Source organism: Camelus ferus, chromosome 3 (genome assembly GCF_009834535.1).
Source record: "Camelus ferus isolate YT-003-E chromosome 3, BCGSAC_Cfer_1.0, whole genome shotgun sequence".
NCBI classification, from domain to species: Eukaryota; Metazoa; Chordata; class Mammalia; order Artiodactyla; family Camelidae; genus Camelus; species Camelus ferus.
This window is the reverse complement of record NC_045698.1, coordinates 8,178,183-8,204,262: the sequence shown is the minus strand read 5'-3', so window position 1 is coordinate 8,204,262 and position 26,080 is coordinate 8,178,183. Positions and strand designations below refer to the sequence as shown.

The window sequence follows — 26,080 nt, the reverse complement described above, 5'->3', positions numbered from 1 at the left end:
TCATCTCATATAGATACAAAATCAAAGAAATAGTAAAAAAATAAATTTGTCCTCATGGTAAGAACCCTTAGGATTTGCTCTCTTGAGTTTTCATATGTATTGTATAGTAGTTTTAATTATATTTATCATGTTTGTACCTTTTAACTGCCTTCGTCCAGTTTCCCTACATCATACCCCCACCTGTGGTAGCTGCAAATCTGATCACTTTTTCTATGAGTTTGTTTGTTCATTTGTTTTTGAAATGTAATTGACCTACAATGCTATGTTAGTTCCTGGTACACAGCATAGTGATTCAACATTTCTATACATTTCAAAATGATCACCATGGTAAGTCTAGTTGCCAACTGCCGCTACACAGATATTGCACAGTTATTGACTACATTCCCCACACTGTACATGGCACGCCCCTGACTCATTTGTCTTGTAACCAAAAGCTTGTTCCTCTCAGTATTCCTCACCTGTTTCTCTCCTTACCACCCCCGCCCCTCAGGCAACAACCTGTTTGTTCTCTGTACCTATAACTCTGTTTCTGTTTAGTTCTTTGTTCATTTGTTCTGTTTTTTAGATTCCACATATAAATGAAATCATATGGCATTTTTCTTTCTCTGTCTTTCACTTACCATAATACCCTTGAGGTATCATTTTTAAACTATTAACATTTATACGATAAAGCAAAAGAAGTATGTCTTCCCTGACTTTGGAAGAATCGGTTTATTCTATATGCTCCATTCCAACATTTTACTCCATTTCATATATATATTTCATATTAACTCGTAAGAGTAAAAAAATTGTCACTTTACTTTTCAGTAGTAGAAATGCAGTTCAGTCTCACCAATAACTAGTAAATCAAAACAAAAATTATATTCGTGTTCTTAGTTATCGCATTCTGAACAGGAAAAGAAAATGCAGAAAATCTCCCCTCCAGCCTGGGGTGTCATTATCTCCTAGGCTGGCAGTGACCTGCGCTTTGAGGGGCACGATAACCCACTTCCTGCAGACTCTTTCATTTCACTTTTTTGATGCTTTTAGAAGATTATGTACAAGCCGCCAAGGTCTAGTTTCCATGGTACGTTTTCTGTGAGGCGGGTTCATTAGAGTCATTCATCTGGGGCTTGCATGACTTAGAAATGGGTCCAGTAGGAACTAAACCAACTCATTTCCTTTAGACCATTAAGCACATTAGGTGATGATTTTGTCAGCTCCTCTCCAGCCAGATTAAACCAACAAATTAAAAATGAAGGATGCCCTCATTGCCTGCGAATTTCCTGAGCTGCTTCATCACGGCTCCCTCTGGGGTCCCTGATTTGCCCTATTGCCTTAAACCAACATATCGGCATCAGAAGCAGAACAGAGACGTGCTAATGACAACTGCCACTGATGAGTTCTGATTTATCTTCATGTAATTGTCCCCAATTAGCAACCACTAGGAACACATCATGGAACATTTATAAGTGAAAATAATGTTTCATTTAACAGGAAGCTTGAGTGACTGAAATACGGCAGTGGTCTTAATTAAGGAGAGGAAAATTAGTTTGTTCAAGTCTATAGGAGGAGCAGAATTTAACAGTTAAAAAAAGGAAAGATTACCATACAGTGGCATAAAAAACAGTGCTGTTGGAAAAGGATGGGTTTTGTTTATGTGTGTGGACATCACCCTCACCCCTCCCCCACAGAGGAAAAATTTTCCCCGCTGTGGCCTTCTCTTGAATCAAGATATACACCGAGTTTAAGAAAAAAAGTGGTTACTTGTCTGTTTAGATGTGTAAAAATTTAATTACAGTTTCATTGTTTTTATAAAAGGATTTGTCATGGTGCAATGTTAAATAATATGCGCTTTTTGTTGTTGTTGTTCTGGTTTTTGTTTTTTTGTTGTTGTTGTTGTTTTTTTGGAGCAGAGAAAGGTTTATTGCAGGGCTGAGCAAAGAAGACGGGTGGCTCATGTTCAGAAACCCCAAACTCTAATATGTGCTCTTGAAGTATTTTATAAATGGGATGACTTATAGCTTAGCAGCTGATTAGTGAATGTTTTTATTCCAGTTGAGGTTGCACAAATCAAAGCATTGACTCCGTAGGTTGCTTACTTATCCCAGTGATGCTTAGTGACAGACATAGAATCAAAGGGTTAGAGTTCCTTTTCGTCATAGTGCAGTTTTAAGGAAGACAAAATTCAGGCAAATAAGGGGCACACTTAGAACTTGAAGCGAAAGTCCAGCCTTTTACTCACTGTGCTTCAGTCCATCTGTGAACACATCAGTATGAGTACCAGGCACGGAGCTTCATACTGTGAAATGCGGAGATGAGAACGCTATTCAGTCTCTGTCCTCTGGGGGCTGACAGTCTGGCAAAGACCAATATGAAAATGCAAATCGTCATGGCATGTTCTGAAAAACGATAGACCTGCTCTGGGGTCTCAGGGGAGGCGGGGCCTCGGCCAGCCTAGACGTCTAAGGCTGGAGGCTGACACTGGCCCCTCCAGGTGGGCCAGGCTGGTCCTCACAGACCAAGCATGCTCTGCCAAGGAGCTTGGGTTTGGTCTCACACACAATGAGGGACCACGGAAGGCTTTTGAACTAGAGATGGCCGTGATTAGATTTCTACTTTAGGATGCTGATTTCAGGGACATGGCGGGTAATTGACAGGAGCAAGAAAAAGCTGCAGGCATGAAGAGGAAGAGAGAGGCAGTTGGGTGGAGTGAATGGGGGAGAAGTCGGGGGATTGATTGGTCGATATTCTGTGTGTGCCGGGACCTTCAAAGGCGTTATCACTGACTCCCACGACAGCAAGCTGGGATAGCTCATGTTTAGAGCTGGTATGTAATCTGCAACGCCCACTTCAAAAGGAGTATTTCAAGCTTGTCGTTCACAAAGCAGGAAGGGAAATGACGTTAAGAGTACTAAAAAAATACTAAAGCTTTTTTCTTTCTTCCATGGTCTGTCTCTCAACTTATCTTGATGGGTTTTATTTACTATTTAGTCTTATTTTAAGTGAGGAAAAACTAAAATTTCAAATCATTTGCATGAAATTTACCATTTGTCTTTCTATTACCGTAGTGCCAGATTTAAAGGCAAATAGAAGAGCATTTAACTTGTCTGCAGAATTTCAGAAATTATGCAATTCATGTTTTATAGTCTGTACATACCTAAGTATTTTGTTCTTACCCAAATAGTGGAAACACTGAACGAATCTACCTCAAATATTTTTGTTTTGCTTCTCAATATGCACATAGTCGACTAGAATTCTCTTCCTGGAGAGGCAGGGAGGACTGAAAGGAAACAGGACCATGGGTTGACATAACTTCCCTTTCCATCTGGGTCATTATTCTTAGCATAAATAGTTGGCTGACCTAGATGAAGGATATGAGGAAGAAAGGCTATGATTGGGTACCTTATTCATTTACATTGCCTTCTTCCTTCAAAGCAAGTGAAGGGTATTCACATATTCCAAGCGCTACATGAGCATGAGGCAGTGAGGAAGAGAGGACTCCACTCAGGCACCCATTTCAATGCTGTGTTGGATTTCGCTGCAAAACAAGTTTGGGTTCAGAGGTAGAATTATTTATTACGCATTCAATGATGGCAGTGGTACAGCACTAAACCAAGCTTAGGACTCTCTGAGCTTGGGGCCCTGGACAACGGCACAGGTCTCACCACCATGAAGCTGGGTCTAATAACGTTATCTCTGTCCAGATGAGGAGACTGATGTTAGAGAGGGCATGTGACTTTGTCCATGTTCCTGTCGGGCAGAAAGGAGTTTGTGATGGTGTTAAAGAAAAAAACAATTATTCAATAATGCTTGTTAAAGAACAGTAAGGCAGACTTTATTCAAGGCGGCTACCCCAGTGGGGTTTTGTAGGAGGGAGGAGAGATGGGGTTCAACTCCAAATACGAGGAAACAATGGGAATTTATAGCCAAGCAGCAGGGGGCAGGCAGTGGATGGAAAATGACTAAACTGAAATAGCAGGAGTAAGAGAGACCCAACAGGATTCTTGCTGAATGCAGGCCAGGTGATCAGATGTCACCTGGGGGAATGGCGGAGTATGAGAAACCAGAGCAGATATCAAAGGTAATTAGATCTTGAGTATGGCTGATTCTGGCTAACCTGGTTTAGCAGGTTTCTTGTTAGAAGGAGACTACAGAGAGGAGCATGAGAGCCCAAGATTGGGGCAAGTCGGAAAGAGAGCCCAGAAGATCCTAACCAAGGAGAGTACGTTGTCCAGGGGAAGAGTGACTCCTTTACTCCAGGCATGGAGAACTCACTTTATATTATCCCTTTATTGCATCAGGCAAGAGATAACAGACAGTGAGTTTCAAGGGATGTTTACAGTGTAGAATGGATAGAGGCTAAGGATCTTAAAAATGATTTGGAGGAAGAAAAATTTTAAATATTTCAAGAGTGTCAGTTGATATTTCCACCCCTTAGCTTTGAAATGATTCCCTCCATTTGGCAGGCAGTACAGTGGTTTAGTGAGGCCTCCCATTCAAATCCGCGTTTTTCCCTGAGGAAGAGAATTCAGGACAGACACAGCGGCCAGGTGATGGATGGTAAGATGCGAGAAGGGAGGGGGCTGACCCAGCTTTTCAGTTCCTAAATTCTGATGTTAAATGTTGGAAAGAAAGTGATTTTGTTAATGTATGATTTGTTTCCCACTGCGATAAATATGGAAAGGAAGGGACAGACGTCATGAAGTAGACCAGTTTCCAGGAGCTGGGATGGTGCGGCGGGTAGGGGATATGTTTTGGAAGTTGACTGGCACCGCGATAGCTCCCCTGCGAATCAGCAGGAGGGGAGGAGCGCATCCACCAGGTGAAAGTCTGACTGTACTGAATATGCTTCCAGTGACCCAGTGGGTGCTGTCGCATGAGGTCTCTCAGACTCACGTAGAACCCGTGAAGACATTTGTGTTGCCCTAGGAGTCTAAGCCAAAATACTATTTTAAATTTTCCTAGAAGACATATGGAGATGGAGGTGAATACGGGAGCCTGCCGAGCAGGAAGCTGGGGTAGAACGAATGAGCTTTCATCCAGAAACAGCACAGTACATTGCATGTGATTGGCAGTGGGCAGGATGATTGGTATGTTATGCTCCAGGAATAATGCCTTCATTTATGGAACAAAGCAGAAATGAGCCCAGGGCAGGGTCACCTGAGCTCTGCCTGCTAAGGGTGAAGAACAGAAAAGGTGATCACAAGGTGATCTTTTGTCCGTTCCTCCTTTCCTCTTTACTCCACTATTTCCAATCTTCTTTTAATTCTAGTTTAATTATTGCATGAGAATCACTGAGTAGCTTATTGCACATAGAAAAATAAGTTTAGAGTGAGGAAACAAAGTGGCACCAAGCCATACCCCCACTGAATTGATTTTTACCTTTTTATTTTGAAATGATCGTAGATTCATAGGAAGTTGCAAAATAAAAGACACAGAGAAGTGCCCTGTAACTTTTCCCAGTTCCCGCCAGTGGCCACACTGGGCACATATAGACTGGGAAATTGGCATCGGTCCAGTCCACAGATTTCCCCAGTTTTACATGCCCTCGTGTGTGTGTACATGTGTATGTATGTGTGTGTGTTTAGTTCAGTGCCATTTTATTACGTAAGTAGCTCTTGTAACCACAACAAAGATTCAGAACTGTTCCATCGCTACAAGGCCCCTTCCTGCTACCCCATTATAGCCACACCCACCTTCATCCCCCATCCCAGAGCCCTGACAACCGCTAATCTGTTCTCCACTTCCATAATTTTGTTATTTCAGGAAAGTTATTTATCCTTTTCACTGAACATCATGACCTTGAGTTCTCTCCAAGTTGCTGCTTGTTGCATGTATCAATAATAGGTTCCTTTTTATTGCTACATATGTCTCCTCAGTATAGATGTATCAGCTTGTTTAACCGCTCACATGTTGCAGGACATTTGGTTGTTTCTAGATTTTGAAAATTATTAATAGACTGGGAACATGTGTGCACCCATTAAACATTTGAACTGAGCCTCCAAATGGTTTAAAGACTACTCACTACTGCTCGTAAGGAAGTAAAGATCCGTAAGACCGTGAGAGTCTTTCATGAATATTACGTGGTTTCTGCCCCACGAGGGTACTAAAATGGAGATTTGTTTTCACAGATCATCTGTTGGTACTCGAAATCCCAAACAGAAGATCCAGTTTTGTCTTTACTGCAAAACAGGCAATGGTGATTTGCATAAATTTCCCTTAAACTATCGAAGAGGTGTTAGCTTCACTTATATTGATAAAAGCCTTATCAATTCCAGTCAAACTTCATGTCCAGGGTTTGAAATATCTGGTAGTGGACCCCACACTTCTGAAGCAAGAGCAGGTAAAGAAAAGATGTAAGCAAATCAGTGTGTTTTAGCAGAACGGAAGGGTGAGGTGCACCCACACCCCACACGCAAGTTCACACACGATCACACATGTAAACACAGTTCTCACCCACTCACAGGCACACGCAATCACAGGAAAGCGGGAAAACGTAAACCTGACCCCTTCTTTTGCCCAGCAACGTCCCCAGGTTTAAGGCGCTCCCTTCACTGAAAGGACCCTAACGATGGGTGTAATTCCAGGGTATTGAATGCAAAAGGCCAAACCTTGGACACCTGAGGACCTTGATATGGGCTCCACCTCCTCCAGCAAACACACCGACTAACCTCTTGTCTAAGGAATCCGTTATTAATCATCAAACTGCAAAATACAGCAAGCTCTCTGTTCACCCTCAGGATCAGTGGATAAAGCGTTCAAGTTAATCAGAGATCTAACCGTGAGCTACTGAGAGCTACGACGAACACCCAGGGAGCGTATGAATATGGCAGTGTATAATGCAGTGGTCAACACTTAGCACATAAACCACACAAACTAGTCAATTTTTGATGGTTTGGAAAGCATTTCAGAATACTGTAAGCTCTCAGAATCATTTGATTAACAGTCTGTCTGGTCATCTGCAATAGCAATGTATGCATTCCAATTTATGGAATCCACAGTATTATGGTAGTTTATTACCTAGTGTGGCTGGCGGTCAGAAATTTTGCTTCGAATGCTTTAAAACTCTCGTGTACTAGTGGAAGCATTTTAAAAAATGACCTCGCCCATGTGTGCGAAGTCTCCCGAAAAAGCTAGGGTGGGAAATACAGTGTGGGGATTTGGTGGTTTATAATACACCATTTTTTTCCTTCTTCTGGTGTGGAATTTTTACACATAATATGTCTGTTGTAATATAACTGCAACCAACTCCAAAACTATAAAAGCATTTCAGAAACTTGACTGTGTGTCTTTCCCACGGTAAGAACTTGGCTTTGGGTAGATTGTACATTTAGGGTGATTGAGCCTAGGGCGAATTCTTTACGGCTGCTAGAAACTGGAGTTTGTATTTTGAAGGAATTAAGACAAAGGAGAATTGCTGTTTATGCCTTCCTGTCTCGCTTTAGCTGGCCAGCTAGCAGACCTGACTGTGCTGTGGTCCTCTGAGATACGATGGAGCCACGTATATCCAGGCCTGAGAGCCTTATCGCTTTGCGATATCAATTGCCTGGATAATTTGTCAGTCACCAACTCCAACAAAATTAGCTTAGGAATATGAATTTCCCCTGCCTCAGACTAAAAGAAACCAATACTAGCAATTTGGGTCTGATTTATTTCCTTTCTTCTTTAAGGTTTCTGCTACGGCAAGAACAGTAGTGTTGTCCGGGGAGGCATCCGGTGTAGGACTGATTGGAAAACTTATGGTTTAAAAAGTAAATCATTTCTCTTTGCAAATTACAGACTGCCTTTTTTCCCTTCCCCAGTTAAGCATGGGAGAAAAAAAGACAATTTAAATTCTGCAAAACCTGTAACGTATTTGTGTGATAGTATTAATTGGTCCTCAGCAAGGATGAGTGGAATTCTGGATGGTTGACCTGTAAGACTTTCTCTCAGGTCTCCACTCTTCTGCATGTGATGATGAGAGCTCACTTTGTTTTATTGGGGTTTTTTTTCCTTTTTTAATTGAAGTATACTTGATTTACAATGTTGTGTTATTTTCTGTGTACAGCATAGTGATTCAGTTATACATATATGTATTCTTTCTCATATCCTTTTAAATTACAGATTATTATAAGATATTGAATATAGTTCCCTTTGCTGTATAGTAGGACCTCGTTGTTTATCTATTTTATATGTAGTGGTTTGTATCTGCTAATTCCAAACTGCTAATTTATCCCTCCCGCCTCCTTTCCCCTTTGGTAACCATAATTTTGTTTTCTTTGTGAGTTTCTTTCTAGTTTGTAAATAAGTTCATTTGTATCAATCTTTTTTAGATTTTACGTTAAGTGATCATGTGATATTTGTCTTTCTGTTTCTGATTTACTTCACTTAGTGTGGTCATCTCTAGGTCCATCCATGTTGCTGCAAATGGCATTATTTCATTCTTTTTTATGGCTGAGCAGTATCTCATTGTATATATACACCACATCTTCTCTATACTGTCAAAACAATAAATGCTGGAGAGGGTGGGGAGAAAAGGGAACCCTCCTACACTGTTGGTGGGAATGTGGTTTGGTGCAGCCACTATGGAAAACTGTATGGAGACTCCTTAAAACACTAAAACTGGAGTTACCATATGATCCAGCAGTCCCACTCCTGGGCATATATCTGGAGAAAATTCTGATTAGCTTGCTTTGTTTGTAATGCCTCCTAGATTCCCAGCACTGTTTTGTGGGTCTTACATATGTTACACACTTAACTTCCACAAGATCCCTATGGGAACATTGCTAGTAACAGCCCCATTTTACACATGGGAAGACTGAAGCTTAGAATAAGTGTTGTGCTCAAGGTCCCATGGTCCTGTGTGCAGTGGTGCTTTGAGCACACCTCTCTATGCAACGGTCTTTCGAGTTCTGTGTGTTTCTTTTCCCAGGTCCCGTGACTGTACCAAGTCGTGGGAAGCTGGCTTTGCATCTCTGTTCTGCACGCCCAGAGCCATGGGGACCACTCACCAAGAGTCTGTGGTGATGCTGTTTTACCATTTTCTCCAGGACTGGTTGTGACTGAGAGCCTAGACAGGGTCACACTATTCCTGGCTATTTTCTAAGTCCCCTGTCCCTGTTTCTCCATGTCTGCCCCCATTTTGACCCTCCCACGGTGGACTGCAGTGCACTCTAAGGGATGGGCCATACTCATATAAGCCATTTTAGCAACGTATCATAAAATAGGAAACACTGCATGCTTACTCCGCATGTGCCAGGCAATGATCACTTGATACTTAAATCGCTTGATATAAACTGATTTATTTAACCCTAAAATTGTCTCCACTTGAGTCCAGAGAGTTTAAGTAATTTGCCTGAAGTGTCCTATATTGATAGAACTGAGCTCCAGTCTCAGGGAATGTGGCCTTCACAGTGCCTGGACACCACGCACATGGTCTCCTAGCTTAGGAGCTTTGTGGTCAGATAGCTGTCCACTGTATTCCCGTAAACATTATTATCATAGCCATAAAATTACATTGAAAATGGTTAAAGCAGATAGAAGATGTGTGATCTAAGAAAGAAATAAACATTCTAACTGCCCAGGGGAGATACTACAACATGCATTTGGGGATATACCACAGATACTTACAGAGACCACAAGACAACAGACTGAAAGGAGATCAGTTGTGCAGAAAGTTCTGGGGGAAGCAGGGTGGCTTGCCAACCACGCTAATAGGGCCTGGATACCGAGCACTAACGTGCCAGGGCAACAACAGCCTAAATGATGCTCCATGAGTACCACTTCTCACCATTTTTTTCTAACTGTGTTTTATTTCCATGATATTCGAGACTGTTGACCAAGGTCCTTTTATTCTGCAGCCAGTACCTGTTATGGTGTGGCTGCATGCAAGGCTATATACTAAAAAAGACTTTATGTCAGAATGCAGTTTTAGGTCACGTGGACTTCGTACATATAAGGCCCTTTGTCCCCGTAGGCTGGACTCAAATGTCATTTCTGAAGCAATTTACTTCACCATAGTTTCTCTGGCTTATGTTTTAGGTACAATTGCTTAACTTGAAAGCAAAATAACCAAAAACTCATCATTCCTTTCCTTTATTTCCTTTTGAACGATATTGTGAGCAGTAATACGCCACACGATGCAGTGCAGGGATGATGCTTGGGGCATTGAAAAGTTGAAAAAGAAAATAAGAAAATGTATTTGAGCAGGTCCACAACAGACAGAGTAGCTGTAGTGATGGTTTGCTTTGTGTCTTTCCTGACATTAAGAAGACTCTCTGAACTTTCATATTTTTTTAAAATTAGAAATGGCCCAGAGGTTGATAAAGAAACTATCATGCTAGAAATGATAAGGGTGGAAACACTTGTTAAGGAACCCAAAGGTTATTCTTTGGTTTCAACTAGTTTCCCACCCCACTCCCACCTCACGCCCTCAGAACTTGAACGTTAATGTTTGCTCACTCAGAATGTTCCAGCTATGTCAAACCTGAACCACAGTAAAAGTGGCGCTGTCATTTTTCTCATGTGCAGCATGGAGAAAAATGTAATTATATTCTAAACCGTTATTTCCCTCTATTCTGTATACTCATATGTTTCAGAATTGTTTTGCATCATTTGAATTTCCACTATGAGAGATTCCAGCAATGATGAGAATATGACATAGAATTGGATTATGAGGATTTATGAAAACATTTAACTAAACGTGTTTCTAAATGTAAGAATCATGATTTCCCTATTTCAAGTATCAAAGACATTCTTAAAATAATGTTAACATTTTTTCCTCATTTTTCGTAATGTAAAACATTTGAGATAAAATTGAAATTCCCTTTTTACTCCTTGCTCAGAGTTATTTCTCATTGTTCTCCCCCAGAGGCCACCACCACTGTGAATTTCAGTGTATCAGTTTAATCCACATACATAATATCTTTCTCTGTGTATGTGAATATATATACGTATATATAAGTTTAAGCCAAAGAATAACCCTTGTGTGTGTATATATATATATATATATGTATGTGTGTATGTATGTATTTGTATACAATACTGACTAATGGATGTTTTAAAATTTTACTTAATTGGGGTCGTGCAATACACTGTCTTATGTGCAATTTGCATTTTTCACTCTCTATTTTGCTTTTGAGACCTTCCCATGTTGATGCATTGTGTATCTGGCTAATTTGTTTTAGCCGCCAAATAGTATTTATTCCAAATACATGTCGTATATGATATGGAATCATATTATCATATTTTTTCACTCCTCTAATGGTGACCTCTTAAGTTGTTTCTTTGTTTTGCTACTGCCAGCATGTAGGCATGAACAGTCCTGTACAAGTCCCCTGAGCACAGGTGAACGGGTTTCCCTGGGGGCTCTACCCAGAGGTGGAATCACTGCATGATTTATTATTGGCCCAAAAAACCATATCAGGTGTTGACTCATAGCTCACCCAAGTGTTTCACTGGTTTACTCTCCCACAGTACGGTGTATGGCAGCTCACATTTCCTCATCTCCTCTCCAACACTTGGTACAGTCAGACTTTCTAATTGTTTTACAACCTGTGAAGTTAGAAAGAGGTATTCTTTCAATTTCTATTTTTTTCAGTTCCTAATAGGGTTGAGTATCTTTTAGTGTGTTCAGTGGCCACAGTTTCTTGATTTCTCTGCTCTGCATAAGCTATACATGTATCTGTTGACCTCTCTTCTATTTGATCTTTGAATCTCTACCTCATTGATCTGTATTAGTTATTTATATGTTCTGGAAACTAACCCTTCATAAGCTATATGCATTGCAAATATTTTCTCCCTGGATGTGGCTTGTTTTTTCAGCTTTGTTTATGATGTTTATATTTTTGTTTTGTTTTAATCGCGTAGGAGTTCAATTGCATTGTGCAGAATGTGACCTCTGGAACCAAATGGCCAGGGTCAAAATCTTGGCTTCATTACTTGCTGACAGAGGGACCTCCAGCAAGCTCCTTAGGAACTTCCTCAATTTCTTATCTATAAAATGGGAAAATATCACCTCTCTCAAAATTTTGTCATGAAGATTAACTATAAATCAGTTAGAATTATTGCCTGGTATAAAGTGAGAGCTATCTATGCTTTAGCTACTAGGATTTGTGGTTTTGATAATACTTTCCTAACATTAACAATTTATGTACATATTATGTATATGTTTAAAAGCTTGTTACTAATGTTACTAATAATATTCTTTGTTATAAATATATATATATTCACAATAATTGGGTTCTGGAGCTTATACAAAGTTACATTTAAATATATAGACTGATCTAAATTATATCTACATTTTTATTAAATTTAATTCTTTAGAAATTATTTCTATTTTAAGAAGTAACATTTCGATGATGGAAGCAAACTTTATATTCTGAAACTGAACATGCATGGAAGTTATAACGGCTTCAAAAATTGCTTGTTTATTATATTAAATTTAATGATATAATTGGGAGAAAGTGCACCATGAGTAATTCCTAAAAACCTGAAAAAAGAGTGTCTGAGACATGAGCATAATTTGTGTTTATTGAATGAATAAATAGCTTGCTTTCTTAAAAAGCATCCACCTTAGAGCAATTTTTAAGAGAAGGAATCAAGTACATAAAAAATGCCATTGCATAGAATCCCCTAACAGTGAAGTGCGCACTTAAAGGAAATAAAATCCAAAGCCAGTTTCTCTTGGGACTTCTATTTTCCGTGATCAGTCATACTTTTAATGCATTTTAACTGTGCTAAAGGAATCAGGGAACCATTTTAGTGATTAATGCTCTTTGTCTGCCCGAAGGAGGGTGTCTTTGCTTTGAGAAGATAGTTTTATATTCACTGCCAATGGTATTTTTCCCAATTGTAATAAAAAATGTTTCTTCTCGTTTCTGTTGCACCATAAAATTGAGACTCTTCTGAAGGAGATAAACAGAAAGTAAATATTGTGTAATAGTGTGATGTGTAGTCCTACGCATAGCATCACCCATTATTGTAGATGAGCGGATAAATCTCAAAGGATGAGTAAGAGTGGGGCACCATCTTATTTGTGCTGGGGTGACCCGAGACACTTTCTTCCAGATCCATACTATGGAAATGACAGATGGAGAAGCAAGAAATGCCTTATGAACTCAAATAATGGCATGTTTCTCAGTTAGTCAGTGTAACATTCATTCTACCGAAACAAACAACTCTCCAACTTCAGAGTTTTAACAAAACAGTGGTTTATTTCTCACTAGTGCTGTGCCTTCTCTGGGTTGGCAGAAATCCCCCCTTCGCATGGCTACTTGGAGACCCACCTCAACACAGGGCTTCGCAAGGAGAGTGGATGAAATCTTGTGCCTGCCCTTCTGTGCTTCGGGGCAGGTGGTGGCATCTGTCCCTTCCTCTCAGGGACTTTCACGTAACCTATCTACGTGGAAGGGGGCAGGGACGTGTGGTCCTCAGTGTGCCTGCAAGGAGAGGAGAGCGGGACTCTGATGAGCAGTGGGAGAAGCTCCCAGTGACCTCCTCACTCATTCCTGCTTCAGGTGGGAAGCAACACGTGTGTCTCCCTCCATGAATTTTTTTTATTGAATGAAGGATATTTATTTTAAAATTTTTTAATTTTTTTATTGAAGTGTATTCAGTTACAATGTGTCAATCTCTGATGTACAGCATAATGACCCAGTCCATACATATGCATACCTGTATTCATTTTCATATTCTTTTTAATTGGAGGTTATTACAAGATATTGAATAGTTTCCTGTTCTATACAGAAGAAATTCAGTTTTTATCTATTTTTATACATAGTGGTTAATATTTACAAATCTTGAAGTCCCGAATTTATCCCTTCCCACCCTTTAAATTCTGTAGTGCTTTACAGTTTTCAAAAGTTTCACACACGTGGCTTCATATAATTCCATAATAACCCTTTTTTTCCTCCCTACTCCTATCTTTCCCCTCCCTCCTCCCCTCTCCCTACTAGTAACAATAGTTTGTTCTCTATCTATATCTGTGAGTCTGCTTCTTTTTTGTTTTATTCACTAGTTTGTTGTATTTGTTTAGATTCCACATACAAGTGGCATTGTACAGTATTTGTCTTTGTCTGTCTGACCTATTTCACTTAGCATAATGTTCTCCAAGTTCATCCATGTTGCTGCAAATGGCAAAATTTTATTCTTTTTTTAAGCTGAGTAATGTTCTGTTGTGTACATATGCCACAACTTCTCTATCCAGTCATCTGTCCATGGCCATTTACATTGCTTCCACACCTAGGCAGTTGTAAATAATGCTTCTATGAACATCAAGGTGCATGTATCTTTTTGAGTTAGTGTTTTTGGTTTTTTTTTTTTTTCGTATATATACCCAGGAGTGAAATTGCTGGGTCACATGGTAGTTCTATTTTTACTTTTTTGGGAAACCCCCATCCTGTTGTCCACAGTGACTGCACTAATTTACATTCCCACCAGCAGTGTACAAGGGTTTCCTTTTCTCCACATCCTTGCCAACATTTGTGTGTTTTTTGATGATAGCCATTCTGACAGTGTTATGTGGTATCTTGTTGTGGTTTTGATTTGCATTTCCCTGATGATTAGTGATGTTCAGCATCTTGTCTTGTGCCCAGTGGCCATCTGCATTTTCTCTTTGGAAAAATGTCTATTTAGTTCTTCTGCACATTCTTCAATCAGATTTTTAAAATTTATTATTATTGAGTTGTATGAGCTGATTGTATATGTTAGATACTAACCCCTTATCAGTCATATCTTTTCCCATTCAGTAGATTGTCTTTTCATTTTTTTGACTGTTTCCTCTGTTGTGCAAAAGCTTTTAAGTTTAATTAATTCCTATTTGTTTATTTTTGCTGTTGTTTCCTTTGGTTTGGGAGACAGATCCAAAAAAAAAACTACTACTGCAATTTCTGTCAAAGAGTGTTCCGCCTGCAGAAGGAGTAGGAGTTTTCCACCAGGAGCTTTACAGTGTCCAGTCTTACATTAAGGTCTTTTGTCTATTTTGAGTCTATTTATGTATATGGTGTTGGAGAGTGTTCTAATTTCATCCTTCTACACGGAGCTGTCCAGTTTTCCCATGAGATTCATTTATCGAAGAGATTGTCTTTTCCTCACTGTGTATTCCTGCCTCTTAGGTTAATTGACCACAGTGTGTGGGTTTATTTCTGGGCTCTCTGTTCTCTTCCTTTGATCTGTGTGTCTGTTTTTTGTACCAGTACCATACATACTGTTTTGATTTCTGTAGCCTTGTAGTATAGTCTGAAGTCAGGGAGCATGACTCCTCCAGCTCTGTTCCATGAGTTTTGGAGTTGGACAGACTAGTTTAAATCTCTGCTGAGTTCCTTATGATGCATTTGGTCAAGTTATTTAACATCAATAAGCCAGCTATTTCCCATCTACCAAAGAGATTTGTGACAGTTGTGAATTACTGATGTACCATAAGTACTTCGCAAAGGGCTGAACTGGTAAAAGGAGTGTAAAGCAGAGACAGTAGTCAATCCTGAAGGATAGAACATTGAGAGCATTTTCACTGAATCTGAAAAATACTGTATTGGTTTCCTGGGGCTGCAATTACAGATTACCACAACTGAGTGGCTTAAAAAAACTATTACCTCACAGTTTGGGAGGCCAAAAGTTCAAAATCAAGGTTGGTCGACAGGGCTGTTCCCTAGGAAGGCTAAAAGGGAGGATCTTTTCTTGGCTCCAGGTTCTGATGGCCTCAGGCATTCCTTGGTTTACAGATGCATAACTCCAATCTCTGCCTTCATCTTCACATGGCAGTCCTTCTCCTCTACTGTCTTTTATAAGGACATTTGTCACTGGATTTAGAATGATCTCATCTGAAGATCTTTAACTTAATTACATCTGTAAAAACTCTTTTCCAATAAATAAGCATTCACAATTTCTAGGGATTTGGTGTGGATATATTTCTGGGGGGAAAAGGGCACCATTCAACCACCACAAATATGAAAGCATTTTCTATCCCTATGTTAAATGCCACTTACTAAGTGAACATGCTTTGTACTTTCTAAAATATTAATTATAGGGTTAAATTTCTGTTTTAAGTGTTAAATTTTACTGTTAGATGTTACTAGTATATAATGCTACACCTAACTGGTGCTAGGAAAAGTTGCATTGGACTGAATTTGTAATGTTACCATTTCATGTATCATCAACTGTCTGTAGCTCTCATCATTGTAAAACCATTTCCACTTGGCTAAAATGGATTAGCTGAGGCGCAAGATACCCTAAAAAAAGCCATATGGCTCTTAAGGGACTACTCTCATCTTCCTATATATCAATCATGGCTATTCTGAACACTGATTTATACCAGAATTCCCTCCCCCTACCCCTACAAATGTATTCAGAAGCCATCTCTAAGGTACAGATTAAAGTTCTAAAACCTACTTGCTCTTGTGAGACTGATGAGCTATTCATAGGAGCTGCTTGATCAGAGTAAAAGATTTAGTGAAATCAGTATAGAAAATCATTCTCAAAATGATCCATGTCAGTAATTGGCATCTAGATTTCTCACCAATTATTGGCGTGTAAAAAAGAGTATGTTGGAAGTATTTGCATATATAATGAAAGTTGTTTATATTTAGAAAATTTAAATTTATTTATGTATTTTAATAACTTATTCAAAATAAATTTCTGTGCCTGCAAAGATAAAATCTGTGCAGTATCTTTGGTATATCATTTATATGAGTAACCCTTTCTGCTTGGGTCATTTTATGAGATGTATCTGTAAAGTGAGAATTTGGGAACTGTATATTCAATTGGTGATAAAGTGTTACAATTTTAAAATTCCTTAATTTAAAGCATAATAAATGAAAGGAAGTGCTTATATGTCTTGAATAAGTTATAGATTTATTTTATCTCTTTATGATGAAGATGGAGAAAGTTATTTCTTTATTAGAATATCACGAAATCTACGTGAATCTATTCAGACTTGTATTTTAAAATAACTAAAATTGGATAGAACTGCATGGAAGTAGAAACAATGGTTAAGGACTGAGTATAATAGGCTGGGATTTGTAAAACATGAGCTGTTCTTCTGAAAATTACTAAACGATGTCCATTGATAACACGCTAATATCTGTGAATCAAAAGAGGCTGCATATCAAATGGGATTGAAGTTGAGATGGCATCAAAATGGGATCCCTTTTCTCAGTAGAAAATTGAAGGGAGTGCCATGGAGCCACCATCACTGCCCGAATGTGCCTTTGCGTCTCATAGTCTAGGTTCTTCTGTGTCTAACCAGTGTGTTATACCTTTGTATTCTCTTTTTTACAGTTCAACAGAAGAGCAGTTTCACTGGCAATCACAAGGTAAAGTATAGCTTCTTGATGAACATTTATACTTGCTTCTACATATATCTCATGTGAATTTTAAAAAGACACTTATGAAAGTGTGTATGACAACATCATGACATGACAATTAAGTGAAGCTGTTGTAATAGCTCAAGAGTTCATGGCAGTTAAGTTCTTCCAATTCCCTAGTAATTTTTTGTTCTGTATGGATACATAGAATTGGCTGGCCTTGGTATTTAATAGTGGTTGACCAAGGACTACAATGTGATGTCTAATGAGAACTTCATAAAAGTAATGTCTTTGGTTAGGTTACTCTTGATTATTAAATGATACTTGAGCTTTAATATTGACATTACCAGGTGTTTGCTCATCACTTTAAAATACTGCATTTCAGATGGTCAAAAAGATATCGAAGATGAGCTCACAACAGGTCTTGAACTGGTGGACTCCTGTATTAGATCCCTGCAGGAATCAGGAATACTTGACCCACAAGACTATTCAACAAGCGAAAGTAAGTCAAATGACCGTTAAGCTTGAAGACAATTGAAGTTTAAGTGTATTATGCCATTAATGTTAATTTTATAATATTAATGCAACTAATTATAATATTAATATAACTAATATCATGAGCCATATCTTGTAGGACTTCCAGAGGTGTTTCTACGTGTTTTAGCCATTTCACTCCACTCTCATTTACTCCCTTCTTGCATTACCTGACATTGACTCACATTTGATTATAAACTCTCTCTCTCTCTCTCTCTCTCTCTCTCTATATATATATATATATATATATTACTGAAGTATAGTCAAACTCTCTTAAGTAAGTAATTGGCTTCTGGAGTTCTCACCAATTATTGACATGCTGGTGATTCTCACCAGTTCTCTGATACCCTTTTTGGCACCTAAACTAGCACATTGTGTGAACTCATCATACAGTTGTTTAATCAACAGTGTCTCCTTTAAAATTAACACTCAATGCTTTACTCCTACAGATTATTGTTGGTAGGGATCTTAAACAGTAGAGCAATTATATAACAAAATAGAAAAAATCATGCAGTCTGCACAGTACTATTTAGTACTATGCTATAGTACCATGCAGGAACTCCTTACATTTCTGTATTTAGCTATCTTGCATGGCTGTCTTACTCTCAAGAGGATATTTAAAGATGTCTTTCTTTCTACATAATTATATATTTTTCAACCAGAGTGGTTGAGGCTTAGAAATAAAAGTTCTATGGGTTGAAACAAACCTCACTTTAATAAATCATAAAATTCTCTTGACCTATTTAACTAAAATCCCACAAAAAGCTAAAAATTAAATCACTAAAAAATACATTACCCTGATAATTCCTACATCAGAAATCAGTGGAGCATTTTATTCCTTAATTTAAAAAAATAGAATTTCCTTAAATACCCATGTATTTTTGCTATGTAAAAGGAAGATATAAGAATAAGATAGCATAGTGATCTTAAAACCATTTAATTTACATGTGAGTTCATTTTCTCTGTGATCTTTATGACACCCACTAATCTTAGGATAACACCATCATGAATATCCAGATTTGTTTTAACCCATACGCATCCCCTCAATAAAACTCCTAAAGTGAGCTGCATGATTTGTATTATACTTGTTCTCTGTATTTCATATGTTAAAATGTAAAATTATTACCTCTTCTTTCTCAAAGTCTATAGATACATTTCTTTTGTAGGAGCAACTGTAGTTAGAACTATGTTTACTTAATACTGAGGCACATGTACTCATTTTTTAGAAAGTAAGAAAAGCAGAGATAAAATAGTGTATCTGGGGGATGATTTTGGCTATCTTATTTTTATATAATAATGGAGAAATATATTTTATTATGATTTTAGCAGAGGGATAACCTTTAATTCATAGGAAGTACAAAAAAAAAAAAGAAGGAAGAAAAGAGTAAATTAAGAAGCAAACAAATTAAAATAGAAGTGATAAGTCAAGTATATCAATCTAGCACTACCTGTAAGTGCACTGAATTTTTTGAAAGAGAATAAAAATTCAAGTTTGTAGTAAATGAAGATAAAATAGTGATGTTATACTTAATATACACACTTATGTTAATGAGCTAAATGTTGAAATTAAAGGAATAGACAAAGTAGTGACAGCAATACAATGAACACAAAGGGTGGAATTGGGAAGAATAATGTGAGATGGGGTGGAATTTAATGCAGGAGCATTAAGCAGGGTCAAAAAGGAATTACACAGTGAAATAACTTACCATTGTGTGGTAAAATATGGTGAACATATGTGCACCAAACAATGTAACATCTGAATATTAAAAATTATTAAAAATGAAAGAAGTTGATGAAGTACATTGTGGACATTTCTCAGAATCAGGCTAAATACTAGAAGGAAAGGCCATAGAAAGTTGGAATAAATAACAAATTAATGCCTTAAGTAAATTGTAAAAGTTATCTTTTTCGAATAATAATAAACATTTGTTATATATATATCTGGAAGATTCACAAGTACTGATCAGCTACGAGACTGTAAAGATAATTCTAATAATTAAAAGTATAAAAAGGCCAAATTCTTTGATAATAATGCAGTAAAAATTAAAAGTAAATAATAAAGTGATAAGTAAAATGTAATCACATTAAAATCAAGAAACACTTTTGGAGCTACTGAATCAAATGGAAGTAAAAAAGAAAATCATGTACTGTTTACAAAACAAATAAAATAGCTATATTTTATATGAAAACATAGGGCATGGTAAAAAAAAAAAACTACACTGAGAGGAAATCATAATCTTATTATTAAAGATAAAAGACAAAATAAAAGGATATTATACTCATTATTGGAACACCTTAAAAGCAGCTAAAAAAACAGGAAGCAGCCAAGAAAATGGAAATAATAAAAGCAATGCAGAAATAAAGTAACATGAAACGAAAGAGTAGAAGACAGAAATGAATACTAGAAGAGATAAATAAAATAACAGAAAGAATAAACACATGAACTTTTTAACATCTTTAAATCAACTAATAATCCAGAACTTTCTAAATTGAGGCATTCTACACACAGGAGATACAGAAATAACTTTTAGTGATCACTTTTGTATTTCTGCAAATGTTTTCAAAGATTACCTACAAAAGATGTATCTTTATTACAGGAAAATAAAATACTCCAGTTAAAGTTTTTTTGAGATATATTTGCTAATTGCTGAATTTTTGGTTATCAGAAGGATTCGTTAATGTTGTCATGTATTGAATTACTTTTTTGAAGACTCCTAGAGTTTTAGTTAATTGTTCTTTTGGAAGAAAAGTTTCCTTGTTTGAAGACAGGAAAGGAACTAAAGCAAAAAACAACAAAACAAAAAATCAAAAAAACCAAACAAGAACCACAGGTGACGAAAGTGCCACTGGAAAGTTTTGTGCCAAAGGATCTGAACCACAGTGAAATATGGAATATTGTTGTTCTTAAGAAACGTTTATTTGTTTTTAGTATTTTCAGAGTCAGTTTTAGACTGAACCAATTGAGTAAAATTTAGGGAATTAATATTAAAATATTGACGAGATAACTATCATTTGGGGGATCAATTATTGCTAATTTTAAGTACTTAGAATATCGTAACATAAAAGTCTCAATTGCTGTTTGTATTTTCGTAACAAGGTCCAGATGGGAAACATATTCTACTCAAAAAGAGTTTAAGTGAAAAGAATTTAATTAAGGGACTATTTACAAAGGAGTGAGCAAGATTAAGGGAGCAGTCAATGCCTGCAGAGGTACTCAGGGAGCAGCAACAGATGGAAACCCTTGCCACCCTTAGTTCCAGAGGAAACATCGGTGAACTGGTGCCAGCAGAGTCAAGAGGCATGGCTGGTGGGAGCAGAGGAATAAATAGCCCAGCCTCTCTCTCCTCCTGCCTTCCGATGTCCTTGTCATGCCTCCCACTGGCCAAGTCCAGTCATAAAACCAAATGCCAGGGGACCCTTGGGATACAGCCTCTGAGACAGAGAATGAATGGGGTAGCAAAGAAAATGATCCGCACAACATTCTGCGAAATACTAGAACAATACGCCTTGTTTTATAGTCATGATATATGAACGTAACACATCGGTATCCAGGGGCTCTTTGACACCTTTCATGTAATTAGCACACACCCATCAGATTCTGCTCGCCCCTTGTTTTCGTGATTGTTCAATCAGTGGACTCATTAGCTAGAGCAGACGCGAAATGGCTAAGGCTAAGCTGGGCCTGGCAGGCTGCCCTTGAGAGCCAGCGTCTTAGTCCTGACTCAGAAGAGACTAAAACAACACTAAACACAGTCTAAAATCAGCTTGAAAAGTTACGGCAGTGGCGACCAATCTCAACCCCTAAGCACATCGGACTTCATTTGTTGTGTTTCCAAGCTTTTGTTATTTTCTTTTCCAAGGTCTGATTAAAATAAAATTTGGATCTTAGTAAATAAACCCTTACTCTTGACGAGTAAGGCGAGCAATAACTGCTTCAGTGTACTGACTGACTCTAGCCTCACACAGTGACCAGTTTTCCAACACTTTGCATTGTTTAAGACGTGCCGTCCTAAACAGTGTGTAAACCGTCACCCCGCCACTATTGTGTGGCTGCCAGCTGTGTCATTTCAATTCTAACAAGTATGTGTCACGGAGTCACTAGGGGAATTGCTGTTGCTTTACTGGGGAAAAAAAAAAATTGTTGACTGAGGCTCAGGGTCATTAGCTTCTCACATAACGTACAGCTCGACCCAAACCACCATAGACCGAGTAGCTTATTTAATCCTCGCATCCTTGGAGACACAAACTCATTACGTCTTAGCCAAAACTTGATAAAAATATTTGTCAGTCAAAATCAGAAAGACAATAGACAGCTTGGGGGAAAACGGTTCATGTGTTTATAAAGATCGTTAATTTGCTTAAATATTATATTTTGAAATAGCAATTATTTCCTTTTGTTGCACATTGAGAAACTGAAATTCCACCATATTTTAGAAAATCTCAATGTTCCATAGGGAGAAAATTTTAGGAGCTTAATATATTCTGCTTATTATGGCAAAGGAAGGTTATCTTATTGAGTTCTCAAATCAGAACATATTCAAAAAATCAAGAATCAATCATATAAGTTACTATAAAATCCGAATAGAATGATCATGTGCAGTTTGACAGAAATGAATTACTTGCTCTTGATTTACAGTCTGTCATTTTCATCTAATTACTGTGAATATACTTAATTCTATATAAGCAAGAGAATTGTTGAGAGATCAGGTTATTAAAATGCTATAAAATATAATCCCATATATTCTTATGTAATCGTAGTAAAGGTAAGAGACATCGTTGTCAAGTGAGTATTTTCATAACTCCTGGCAAGCATGGCAACAGCGGATTCTAAAGTGGTTTAAGAGTGTAAGATTTTTCATAGTAATTAGAATAATCAAAGTGAGAAATATATTAATACTGTGGCTCACAGTATTGATGTGATGCTCAGGGAAAGAGGACTGGTTTGTTTTAGTCTCTATTATGGTGGAAACCAGGTCTTCAGTCAGACCTGACAGGATGGAGAGCCTCTGGATGTGGGTTCAAGGTCACCCATCCTGCCCTTGAAGCCCTAAGACCTGGATCCAAGTCCTGCTGTTCCTCTCACTCCACCAGGGGTTGGGGACTGTCACCTGGACTCTGGAGACCCCAAGTCCTTTCCTGGACATGAATTTATTCACATTAGTTGGTGACATCCTTGAATTGTTCATTCCTTGTGAAATTACTTCATCATACACTCTCTGGGCCAAGTTTTTGAAACATAAACAAGACAGTCTCTTCTTTAGAAGTTTGTCATGGTTCCAGACGTGATGTTGTCTGATTCTGCGTACATCCTTTTGTTTCTTTTCCAGATTCACTCACACTTAACTTCCCCAGCTCCCTGTGGTGTTACAGAGCCAAAAGGAAGTTAGCCATGAAAGGTGTGGGCGGAAGTTGAGGGTAAACACCCAGGTAGCACGCAGGGTGAAGTCATCTCCTCCAGTAAGCTGTCCTTATCTTTCCCTCCAGACTGTATTGCTACCTGGTAGTTTTCAGCTAACGTTCAGTTTCCTTTTCTTAGATTTCCTTTTATCACATAGACATTTAAGAAGCATGTTATACCTTCTCCAAAGAGGTCACTGGCTCAGCGGCAGACCTAGGAATTAAAGGGACAAGCAAAGACATAAAATACCAAGTGCTCCTTATCCGTTCCCTAAGTAAGAGAAAGCAGTGCAAATTTCTCAGTAAAAGCATCATTCTCATCTGTGTTATCAGGGTCTCCTGGAATCAAGCACAAAGTTTAAAGCCTGGCTGAAATTTTTAATGAAAGTATAATTGGGTTTTGAAACTGTCAGGGCACCATAGGTACCCAGCACACAAACACGAGTGTCAGATGAAAGCTGCTGGAAGTGAGCAAAAGTAAAGAGGCAGAAAGCGCCCAAGACAAAGTCAGAATAAGCAGACTTTTGCCCGGGGCACAGTGGAAGGAGGGGTCTCCTGGTGGTACCTTATGGAGATGTCTTACGGGATTCCCCCAGACGTTAAAACATAAAAACTGCCACTGATCAAACAATAAGTCACTTCAGCAGCAACTGATGAAGTCAGATCTTAATATACTGAGTTTTTACTATGTCACCACAGGCGCAGGTAGCTGATACATTCTTTCTTTAAATGTCTGTGTTAAGCACTTACTAGCAGCCGCACAGAGGGTCTTTGTCCTTGTGGCATTCACATTCCAGGCAGGAAAGGCTGAAATCAAGCACTCTATGAAGCGCGTAAGTTCAGGTAGGTGATTGCTACCAGCAGTGACAAAGCTGGTGGGGCACAGAGGAGGGCAGCGTCTCCCAGAGTGCACCGTGTACTTGGGATTCCTGGGGGTCCTTGAGACCCTTTCAGGGGGCCTGCAAAGGCACCCGTTTTCATAGTCCTCCCACCACGCTATTTGCCCTTCCATGCACGCTCTCACGCAGGGAGGGTCGGAGTTTGAGAATGGGAGTCTCGCGGGATGAGAGTTCAGTGGCCCTTCCCAGAGGTTGGATCCTCGCTCTGACGGCTCACGGAAAATGTGCAACGCATCCTTCGCTTGTAAACACTTCCCAGTGTTAATATCAAAAATAGTATTCTCTACCACTTAGTAAATAAAAGCTCTTTGGGGTCCTCAGTAATTTTTAAGCATGAAAGGGTTATGAGACTGGCAAGTTTGAGAGCCACTCTGGTTTTGAGAGAATGATCAGAGGACCAGAAGGCATCCTTTGCAAGAAGATGCTCGATCAGGGCCCTGAATGAATACAGGAGCAAACCATGCAGATATCTAGGGAAAGTCTATGATTCATGGCAAATTAAAGACTGGTTCTTTAAGCTAGTGTAATGCCAATTATGGAACATTGTAATGTTCTCAGGATTTAGCTTTTAAATCTTGTTTTTTTCTAAACTGATTTGTATTAGTTTTCTATTTCTTTTCACAATTATTGACAATGAGAGATACGAATCTGTTATCTTTAGACTGTTAATTTATAAGGAGATATATGTAATGCTTTTCTTCATTTTGTGCCACATTAATTTTTTTTTTTTTTGAACAGTAAATAGGAGACAAAACTTTACAAGGAAATAGTTGGGGGCTAGAGTGAGTTATAAAAATACCATTCTATGATGATAACATCATGCAGAATCTCATGCGCAATCAAATTCTTGAGCTGTGCATTTTAAACTGAAGTTACGTATATGAAATTTATTTTTTGTGATAAACGTCATTTTGCTCATTTCCCTCCACTGTATACAGATGTAAAGAAACTGAGTTATTGTGTAGTGTGAAAAGCTTTACCAGCCTTCTCTTTATTCATATACGATTCATATACGATAGTCAAACATCAAAAGGCATACTAACTAATGATATTGGTTGAATCTAAATCAGTTTAAAAACCAAATGAGTACTTTTCCTTCCTTGGGACCATGAAAGTTTTAATTTTCATGTAAAACCGTTATACGTCGCAAGCAGTTGACCAGGTGAAATCGATATTCTGGGCAGAGAGACTTAGAAATGAAGCTTAGAAATATATCTGCCCAGAGAACAGCCACATGGACCCTAAGCTTCCTTGCATAACGACCGCCCCCCCAAGCTTTTTCTCTCAGTTAATTTTAGGAACAGTAGATGGGCTGATTTACTATTTTCAGGGAAATGCCTCAGTGAAACTCTGACATCTGAGCTTTTCAAGTTACTAGCAAAGATCAGGAGAACACAACCAGTTTATCTCTACGAGCTACCTCTTATTCCAAGCAAGTTTGTAAACTGGCAAGTGTATCCAGAGCCCGTAAAGAAGAACTGCTACTTTCAATGAAACGGATTGATAATGCAGTTTAAGCCAGAGTCAGTGTTTTTACTCTGTACAGTTAACTTGTGGTTAGATATGACTGCAGTGCTTTGAGCTGAATTTAAATCAATTTAATAATCTTACAAATAATTGATATTTTTATCATTGATTTTGTAATTGATAGTAGCCCTTTTATATGCATATAATTTCCACTATTTTTCCCCTTTATTCTTACACAATATTTTCTGTTAAACAGTTTCCCCTTTCTCTTTATTTGATGTTGCTCTAAGAATTAACTCTCATTTAAAATAAAATAATACTTAACCTTCAAATTATTCTTAACCTTCTGCAAAGATTGGATAACAAGAGGGTGGGAATGAATGCAAATTTTCTGACAGTTAAAGATATGTGTGAATCTAGTTGGCTTTATTTTTCATGATCTACGTAAAGGTAAGATTTTATATCATTTAGGAAGAATTAGTTTAACCTAAGAATAAGTAAAGAATGTTTATAAACTTTCTG

The 26,080-nt window shown here is 38.1% G+C and overlaps 1 protein-coding gene across 3 annotated transcripts in view; it reads left to right on the top strand.

The window, feature by feature from the left end:
* Nucleotides 1-26,080, top strand: part of CTNND2 (catenin delta 2) — an 886,845-nt gene that overhangs the window by 440,551 nt on the left and 420,214 nt on the right. For all 3 annotated transcript variants that reach the window (XM_032470087.1, XM_032470083.1, XM_032470094.1), the window contains 2 exons: nucleotides 17,236-17,270; nucleotides 17,647-17,763. In XM_032470087.1, the coding sequence (XP_032325978.1) occupies nucleotides 17,236-17,270; nucleotides 17,647-17,763 (152 nt within the window). The remainder of the gene's footprint in view (nucleotides 1-17,235; nucleotides 17,271-17,646; nucleotides 17,764-26,080) is intronic.